Raw genomic sequence first — 9831 nt, 5'->3', positions numbered from 1 at the left:
TCCTTAATCAAAATCGGATCGGTGAATTTACATCTAATACTTTTTACAAGGGGGCTCAAGGATTAGTATCCTACTGCCTTCCCTGCACACTTCAGTAAAGGTTGCTGGTGGCAATCATCTCGCTTTTCTTTAGACTTGCATGATGCTTAACATCTGAACTACCTGTCAAGGCTCACTTAAACCAGTGAAGAGTAACAAGCACTTCTCTGCCAACAGAAAACAAATTGTCCTCTAAAAGGCCTGTTTCCTTTGGGAGTTGGAAGAGGGAGGCATGGCTTCAGGGGCAAGTGTTGAGGGAGCGGATGTCTAAAGTAGATCAGAGGACTCTTGTCCTCATTCCCTCCACCAGCATGTATAGTTGCTGCAAGTTTATCATTAAAAATGCCTGCCTTTCTCCCTGCCATACAGAGAGTACTTATACTTAGGATTGAGGGCTTAAAGCTTTTGCAGATTTGGCCCTTGCATGGCGAGAGCTTTTACGATGTGCTGGGGAGAACATGGAGGGATTGGGGGAGCAAGAAAGCCTACAGCTTCCTCCTTTTTCAGATTGAACAGTTTAGGTAAATAAAGGGTGAGTGCTGTACACATCAGATGCTAGACCGGGTATGTATTCAGGAGTAGGAAGTTAAATAAATACGGTATTCAGTAATGTCATTTTATTGGCCTATTAATAATCGTTGGTTCTAACATGGAGACAGAAGGCTGTACACCAGGTGTCTGCAGATATTCTAAATGGCGGGTGCTACATTGAGTACACACTTTCATGCCTTCTCAGAAAGTGAGCATTTTTATGAGCCGCTAAACTAATTCAGTTTGTATGCCTAGAAGCATTCCAGCGTAGAGGACATGAGAAGCGAACAGGAAAAAGGCATTCCTGCGTGTTTACTGTGGTGGAGGGGAACAGGGATTAATCCCGCTGTAGTAACCTAGCAGTTTAGACTGTCTCTCGTAGGCAGTTACCCTGATTTGATAGTAATCACTGTTAACTTTCTGCCTGAGTATCACTTTGTGTATTTTATTATGGGTTGGTTTTTTTTGGTTTTGCTTTTTTTTTGTGTTTTGTTTTCTTAGTGAAGGTGAAAAGAGAGAGGAGCCTTAAATCGGTGTGGGGAGGCTCTTAAGATAAGTGTGTTTGAGCTGTCTGCAAAGGCAAAACTGCCTACCCTCTTTTGGGAGCCACAGCCCAAAACCTTCTGAATGGTATTCTGCTGAGGGTGTAGATGGCTTTGCATTTTTAGGGTCAGGCAAAGGACTGACAAATGCTCCTGATTTGAGGTGAAGAGAGGGTTTTGTCCTTGTCTATTTTTCTTGTTTTCAGAATCTGCCCCTTATGGCCGTAAATAAGATAATAGGTTTGGCTGCAGCATGCTTCATATGTAGTCTGTTTCCCTCTGGTACATTTTCACTAGAATTAACCAAATGGTATCCAAGGCTGTGTACAAACTAGGGCCAGGATGCTTTGGCTCTGAAGCATTGTGGTGAGGAGATCATAGGTGTTAATTGACAATATTTTTTTTTAATTTCCAGTGGTGCTTGCATCAGCATAAAATTTGTTTGTGGATCTTTCAGCCAGGTGGCAAGCAAGGCCTCCAGTTATAATCTGGTAACAAGTAATTAAGTTAAAAACATGTATGCTAAATGAAAGAAACTGCACAGGATCTAGAAAAGGCACGGATTGGAGACAGGCAAAAGCTAAAACCATAATCTAAAACAGTAGGTGCAAGGAGTAAATGGAGGACTTGGAGTTGACTGTTTCACTTAAAGGGTAACTAGCATATGGAACAAGTTACCTGAAAAGGCTGTTGATATAAAGAGTAGAAATAAATTCCAGACACACCTCCTTCTCTATGAAGGGAGAGTTGAGACATATGGGGGGGAAAAAAAACAGGAAAGTGTGGGGGAGATCAAACAAAGAGGCAGACATGTTGGGCCAGAGGTGGGTCTTTCTCCAGATCATAAAATTCCTTCGTCTGGTATACTGCTGAGATATCACTGTTCAGGCCCTAGAGAGTATTTGTCTTTCACAGTAGCATTGTAGTTTCATGGAGTGGCAAAGTTTCAATTCATGCTCTGGGTTTTTGTGGGCATTCTCCTTGCTTCAGAGGCTGTGCATGACTAGAACTGTAGAGTATTTTCATGCAGAAGCCTGTTGAACTGTGCTATTGCCCTGTGCCTGATCCAGCCAGGAGCGTCCTTCCTGCTCCTCGTTGCTTACATCGTTCCCATTGGTTAAACTTCTTTTTTTTTTCCTTCTGTCAGGAAAGATCTAATACTGAATTCATGTTTGCGATTTTCTTTAGTGTATATAGCACAGACAAGGCACAGTTCAAGAAAGGATTATGTAGAAATTGATCAGTATTTCCTTTCATGTTAATTGAAGCCATTTGCCTTCAGATGAAAATGTCACTAACTTAATAGCACAGGAAAAAAAAATATATATATAGGTGAAGACTTCCTGTCACAGCTAATGAGAAATTTTTATGTTGCTGTCTTTCAGAAGACATTTAATTTTCAAGATGGGGAAAAGCTATAATATTTCAGAGAAAGTATGAGAAATGATATTTTGGCTTTTTTTCCTTTTACTTCTCATGTTGAGACTCCCAATGAATTGTGTTTTGATTATTTGAAAGTCCTGAATAGTTGTAAGTGTACAAAAGCAGGAAAAAAAGAAGGCAACTAAAATAGGTAGGAACAAATCAGCAGTGATATTACAATGAATATGATGTGTCTTTATGCCAAGTTGGCTGGTGACACACATGCTGTTATTACAAAATTACTTACAGCAAAAATAATGCTGATAGCAAATGCATTTGCAACTATTTATTTTCTTTAACTCTGGGTATTGAAGTAAATAAAATGTATAAGAGTTTTTCATGGCCTTGTTTTAAGTTCTAGGACCTACATGTTGAGTTCGGAGAGTTGCAAAGAGGTTTCTTTGTTCACCATAGAAAAAATTTATTTAAAAACCCAACACAACCACCACTACACCCTCCCACCCCCCAAAAAAAAAGCCCAAAACAAAACACAAACCACCCCATACAAAACAATAATCAAAACCAGAAACTGAGAGGAGAGAAGTTAGCTGGATAATGTTGAGTCATTCCTCTTTGGTTATAACTTTTGTGTTGAAGTGATTTCCTTCACGCAAGCTCTTGGGGCTGCTCAGGAGAAGTAATGGATCTGTTAACTGTCCACACCAAGTGAGGATCTGCTTCTTCCTATCTATGCTAGTGTTGAATACTTGAGCAGAAGCGTAGGTCTTCTGGAAGATCCCCAAAACATCAATGATGTGTTCATGTAAGTGAAATCATAATTGGAGGAGGAGGATTTCCGGTGTGCTGGCAAGGAGAGGATTTGCGATGATTATTAAATGAGTACAGGAGTTGAAAAGGACCTTACATCGCATGTAATCTGTTCCTTTTTTTTTTTTTTTTCTTTAAACCATGTATTTTTCTAGTGAGTCAGTCTTTATTTTTCTTGCAGGAAATACTGACTGAATCGTAAAACTAGACCATTTGCATTTTCTTACAGCACATGAGAACGTGCAGCCTTTAATCCTGCAAGACTGTGAAAGTCTGTTCATGGAAAAATCTTTTGTGGCACTGTTAGTTAAAGCAAAAATTTTAAAAGCGCATTTTTATTTTTTTTCTCCCCTAGACTGTTTATACCATGGCTCAGTTTCCCTTCCCACAGCTGGCAGAATTAAGGGAGAAATACACATACAACATTACTCCTTTCCCTGCAGCAGTTAAATCATCTTCACTTTCAGGGTAAGTTTGAAATGCAGTGTTTATGGCACATAGGGTTATTATTTACCCTACACAGATAGTGGAAAGGCAAGTGGCATCCTTCTTGTGTGCTCCTGAAGAACATAAAAATGTTCTGTATGATCAAATTTAAAAATGTCTCTTTCTTATTTCTCTTACGTTCTTATTTGACAGAAGGCTAGGCAGAACCAGAGACAGCGATGAGGAGAATGACTTAGATGATGAAGACTCAATTGCCAATGCAATTGGCTGTCTTGGACCATTAAGTGGATTTTTAGCACCAGAGATCCAAAAATACCAAAAACAGATGAAAGGTAACAGTGCTGGTTTTTATTTTGGAAAACGTAGTTAAATCTGCATGACCTTGAAGAAATCATCTGTAGCTTCCTCTGTGAAAGCTGCTATGAAAATTATACTTTGTATTTGTGTAGAGATTACAGCAGGTATCAAATGACTTGCTTTGCAGTCCATGAAGATGTCTTCATAGTCAAGTTTGAAGGCTGTATGTATACAATAAATGACAATGTGGATTAAGGATTTGACTACAGTAATTGTTAAAATGGTGTATGCTTTGATGGGTGAAAAACTGGCTGGATGGCTGGGCCCAAGAGTTATGGTGAATGGAGTTAAATCTAGTTGGTGGCCAGTCACAAGTGGTGTTCCCCAGGGCTCGGTATTGGGGCCTGTTTTGTTTAATAGTCTTTATCAACGACCTGTACAAGAGGATCGAGTGCACCCTCAGCAAGTTTGCAGATGACACCAAGCTGGGTGGGAGTGTTGATCTGTTTGAGGGTAGGATGGCTCTACAGAGGGATCTGGACAGGCTGGATCAGTGGGCCGAAGCCAATGGTATGATGTTCAACAAGGCCAAGTGCCGGGTCCTGCACTTGGGTTACAACAGCCCCATGCAGCGCTACAGGCTGGGGGAGGAGTGGGTGGAAAGCTGCCGACAGAAAAGGACCTGGGGGTGGTGGTTGACTAGGGAAGTGATTGTATCCCTGTACTCAGCACTGCTGAGGCACCACCTTAAATACTGTGTTCAGTTTTGGCCCCCTCACTCAAGAGAGATGTGGAGGTTCTGGAATGTGTCCAAAGAAGGGCAATGAAGCTGGTGAGGGGTCTAGAGCACAGGTCTCATGAGAAGCAACTGAGGGAATCTCTTCTCCCAAGTAACAAGTGATAGGATGAAAGGAAGTGGCCTCAACTTGTGCCAGGAGAGGTTTAGATTGGATATTCGGAAAAATTTCTTCACCGAAAGGGTTGTCAAGTATTGGAACAGGCTGCCCAGGGAAGTGGTGGCGTCCCCATCCCTGGAAGTATTTGAAAGACATTTAGATGTGGTGCTTAGGGACCTGGTTTAGTAGTAACTTGGCAGTGCTACTTTAACAGTTGGACTCGATGATCTTAAAGATCTGTTCCAACCATAACAATTCTATGAAAAAAGAACCCCATAGTGTTGCGCATCCACAAAAAAAGAAGCACATGTTTGGAAAAAAGTCCACCCTGAATCCATGCATGTTTCCAAGAAAGCTGTTAGGTACTAAGCATTTTTCTGAAGAGTGTACATCTAATAAATAATCTTGATCTTTAGTAGCATATGCATGGCTAATACTGGAACCTGTCAGTGGTGAGTGAATCCTGCAGGTCATTTTACCATCCTTTTAGCCAAACCTTCAGACTGTTGTATGTTTTGAGTATATCCATATTTTTATAAAATTGAGTATGGTTTAGGGTCTTCTGACAAAATGTCACTATCTTTCAAATCTCTCCACATTGAAATAAAATTTCTGGCAGAATTGTATGTTGACCTGTGCAAGCTCTAGAAGCAGAACAAAATTCTGATCCATACAAGAAAAGCAGATAATTTTTTAAGTTGCATCAGCCTTTATGAAATGGTACTGGATCAATGGTGACTTTATGGTATCTGGGGAGAGACTGTAGTTATTTATTCCCAACCCACCCCCACCTTCCCCATAAAAAAACCCCAGACTGATGTAGCAGTTGCTGTTACCTGCATTACACACCATAATTCTTGTGGCTTGGTTTTGTTGAGACCTATAAGCTGCAATTTTCCTCTTGATTGCTGTATTTTTTTTGTTTTTTGCTTCCTGAGGGGTTCTAAGTTCCTACCTGCTGCTCCAAGCTAGCGCTTAGTCAGAACATCAAACTGCTGTTGCACACTAAGCCAAAAACAAACAAACATCCCTTGAAAAAGGAATTATCCCCTTGACCCTGGCGTGACAGTTTGGTGGTGCATCATAGACAGCTGTGAAAATAAATGGCACTGCTGCTGTTGCTCTGCAGCTGTTGATCAGAGATGCTTTCAAGTTGCCTGATCTTCAGCTGCTCTGTGCCTGTCTGTTTTGTTGTTATTAGCAGTTTTCTCCCTGCGGTGCTATAACTGTTTCTTGATGCTTCTTGCTGGTATCACTAGGTCGACTGTTTAATCTCATGCCTGCTTGACTGTAATGTATCTTATAACTTGCATTGTTAGCCTCCTCTTTGACCAACTGAGTGTCTTTAATCAGTTTCTGAATTATTTGGGTCATGGCTTGATGTACTTTTCGGTAACTGAAGAGCTGTGCTTTTAATTTTGCATTGCTGTGTTAATTGACTTTTGTACTCTTTAAACTCCCCTCAAACCATTGCCATTCTTAAGCAGTAGTTCTAGAAATGTAATACTTCCCTATTATAAGTAGTGCAGCTTTGTTCAATATGCATACTATAATAAATTTTTAATTAAAGACTACAGTTAAATAAGACAATAAGAATCAGACATACGCTGCTGTTGTAGATAATCTGCGGAACTCTTGAGTATGCCAATTTGTTCCTCATCTCCACTTTATTCCCACTCTGTGCAGATCAGAATGAAGAACAAAGTCTGGGTTCCAGTAACATTGCAGAATTAAGTCCAGGAGCAATAGACTCTTGCCGAAGCGAATATCATGCTGCTTTTAACAGCATGATGATGGAGCGCATGACCACTGATATTAATGCACTGAAAAAGCAATATTCCAGGATAAAGAAGAAGCAGCAACAGCAGGTTCACCATGTGTATATCAGAGCAGGTAACATATCAAAACATGCTTCGTTTACTGATTTATTACAAGCTAATGTCATCATAGGAGACAAGGCAAATAACATTCTTTTACATTTAAACAAATAGACAAAACAAGAGAGACTGATGGAATATATAACACAGTAGTAGTAAAGTGGGTACCACTTCTTACAGACAGATTGTAAATGAGAAGGTGATGTCTTTTCTTCTTTTGTCAGGATCTGAAGATGATGACCTTGGGATTTTTTTAGGTCCTAGGGACCAGCTGAACAATGGTATTCTTTTAAAATGTCTTTGCTCTCTGGGTGCATTGTCTTGGTCTCTCTGATTAAAAAATTTAAATCTTCGGCATTCTTGGAGTTGACATACTGATGCACTGGAAAAAAAATGAAACGGAGAGATGAGTACGCTTCAGACCAAGTGTCAGGTAGATTCTTTGCTGGTCCATATTGTCCTAGCTCCTCCGAGTTCATTTGGGCATGGCAAATTATGCAGCTGGAAAACTAGCTTAGATGTTCCGTTATGGTTCACAGTTAAACCTAGCCATAATGATACTGCTGTGAGGATTGAGCTGGGCATCACTCTGTTAATTAGCGATCTGCGTTACCGAGTCTCTTTCCCCAACTGGCAAACTCAACAACGTGGGGCTTAGCATGAACAGCGCAGCTGAAGGTTTTAGTGGGTGTGCAAGCTGAACACAGCCCACCCCGCTCATTCCTCCCCCCTTTAGGTATCATCTTTCTAAGTCAGCCAGCGTTGAAACATGGAGGTGGGTCACTGAGGAATTTTTTTTGCCCTTCTAGATTGTCTAAACTTGTCCTAGCAGGAGCATTTAGATACATAGAGCTGCAATTTTTCATTAACATCATTTGTAAGGAATTTTTTTTAAAATATTGGCAAAGTATTTGCTTTGAACAAAGGCTGTAGCCAGCAGAAACAGTGCAAACAGTAAAATGTTGATTCCCAAGAATTGCCAACCCCCACCCCCGAACACAAATCTTTCTAATCTTACTAATCATGATGCAGGGATGGGTTTGTGGTTTAATCTAACTGGCATCTAATTACCTAATTCTGAGTCTACTGTTCTGGTTTAATAAGAGGACCTAATAGAAAAGAGTTGGTGCAGTTTATCCATTAAAAATACACGGGTTCATTCTCCAGTCACACAAGCCGCATGGAGAGGCTTATTTGACTGACCTTGTATAGGGACTGAATTGCCTCTAATGGTTGGAAGAGAAATGAAGGAGAGGGAAAGATCAGAACCCAATATAAATGTTAAACTATCAGTTATAGTGCATTTCCAAAAACTGAGAAGTTATTTTCGTTGTTACTTATTTTCATGGTATTCCTGTCTCAGGACTTACCCATAGGTAAGAAGCAGGGAGGGAGGACAGGAAATCTTTATTATAGAAGTTACACCTTTGTGTTCGACCCCCGAATGTAAGGGAAATTAAGTGATTTTTATTTTATTTTATTTTATTTTAAACAGCAGTCAGTCCTACAAACCTTTGCTATACCTCAAGAAAGGCATCACATTTGGCGGTGGATCCTTAGAACACTAATTTGTTTTGTTCTTTAACAATACTGTGTTTCTTTTAAATACTTTTTTTCAGACAAAGGGCCAGTTACCAGCCTCCTCCCTTCTCAGGTAAACCATTCCCCGGTGATAAACCACCTCCTTTTAGGAAAGAAGATGAAACTGAATAACAGGTCTCTCAAAAATGCCGTTATTCACATCCCAAGTCATGCTCCAGGGAAGATGTCTCCCATTCCCCAAGAAGATCTTAAAACAAAACTGAACTCTCCGTGGCGCACTCACATACGAGTTCATCGAAAGAATATTGCTAGGGCCAAAGGCCAGCTGGGCTACGGGGATACCATAGGGCTAATAGATGAGCAGAGTGAGAGCTGTAAAACAAATAGTCCTGGTGCAAAGGAGGAGACTTCCAAACATTCTGACTTTGGAGAAAGAGAAGGAGGTGGTTTGGATGACAGGACTACTCGAAAAGCTGACCGGCAGTCATCTGAGCCAGTTTCTACGGACAGCAGTACAACCATGTCAGTGGTTCAGCTAAAACTGGAAGCACTGGAACTCGCCTCAGACAACAAAACCGATACTGAGTCAACATCCCATCAGTCCGGCCAGCCACGTTTATCGGAGTCCTCCAGTTCATCCAGCGACAGTGGGAACCTGGCAAAATCTCCCCAGCCTGCGAACCCAAAGCCACAAGTCTTCAATCCTTTTCCCAGTGTCAAGCCTCTTCGAAAGTCAGCTACAGCCAGGAATTTAGGGCTGTATGGCCCCACTGAAAGAACGCCTACTGTACACTTCCCACAAATGAGCAGAAGTTTCAATAAGTCTGCCAGTGGCAACAGTGGGACCAGGAAACGATGATATACTACCTGGTACTTTCTATTTCTGACAACAACAAAAAAATTTGTATTGCCCTCTTTTTTTTTTTTTTTTTTTAATTAAAATAATGTGTGCGTGTGTATGTGTGCCCCAAAGGGTTTCTAATCTTTAATTACGTGACAGGGACAAAAGTGGTTACCAGGTGTATAAATATGTGTCTTTGAAAATTGTGCTCCTGTGTTGTTATGGGATAGATTAGCAAAGATGCACTCTGGCACCCTATTGTCGATTCTGATGGTTCTGTGGGAAAATAAACATTGATTTGCAGCGTGAAGCATACCCTTTCTTTAAATCTAACTCAGACATAAAGTCACCGTCTGCCTTTAACCCCTCAGCCCCCCATGGCTACCTCCTGTCTCTTTCAAAGCTCGAAGGACAAATTGTCTGGTGCAGCAGACATGTTTAACAGTTTTTATGACTGTGGTGCAGCTTCCCCGTTAGACCTCGTTATCATGCTCTGTGAGCAGCTGGAGAAGCCATGACTAACAGAAGCACAAGCAGCCCTAACAATCAAAAGTACCGCTTTGTGTCCGACCTTACGACTTGCCTACCAGGCCATCTGGCCTCAGACGTTCTTGAGCAGCATCTTGTGC

The 9831-nt window shown here is 41.0% G+C and overlaps 1 protein-coding gene across 1 annotated transcript in view; it reads left to right on the top strand.

The window, feature by feature from the left end:
* TBC1D30 (TBC1 domain family, member 30) overlaps positions 1 to 9220 on the top strand; it is a 53920-nt gene extending 44700 nt beyond the window's left edge. The window contains exons 10-14 of the mRNA XM_009887840.1: positions 3658 to 3770; positions 3942 to 4081; positions 6629 to 6835; positions 7044 to 7100; positions 8439 to 9220. Of these exons, the coding sequence (XP_009886142.1) occupies positions 3658 to 3770; positions 3942 to 4081; positions 6629 to 6835; positions 7044 to 7100; positions 8439 to 9220 (1299 nt within the window). The remainder of the gene's footprint in view (positions 1 to 3657; positions 3771 to 3941; positions 4082 to 6628; positions 6836 to 7043; positions 7101 to 8438) is intronic.
* Positions 9221 to 9831: the final 611 nt, after the last annotated feature.

The sequence above is a fragment of the Charadrius vociferus genome, unplaced genomic scaffold (genome assembly GCF_000708025.1).
Source record: "Charadrius vociferus isolate BGI_N301 unplaced genomic scaffold, ASM70802v2 scaffold125, whole genome shotgun sequence".
Classification (NCBI taxonomy): Eukaryota; Metazoa; Chordata; class Aves; order Charadriiformes; family Charadriidae; genus Charadrius; species Charadrius vociferus.
This window is presented reverse-complemented; position numbering and strand designations above follow the sequence as displayed.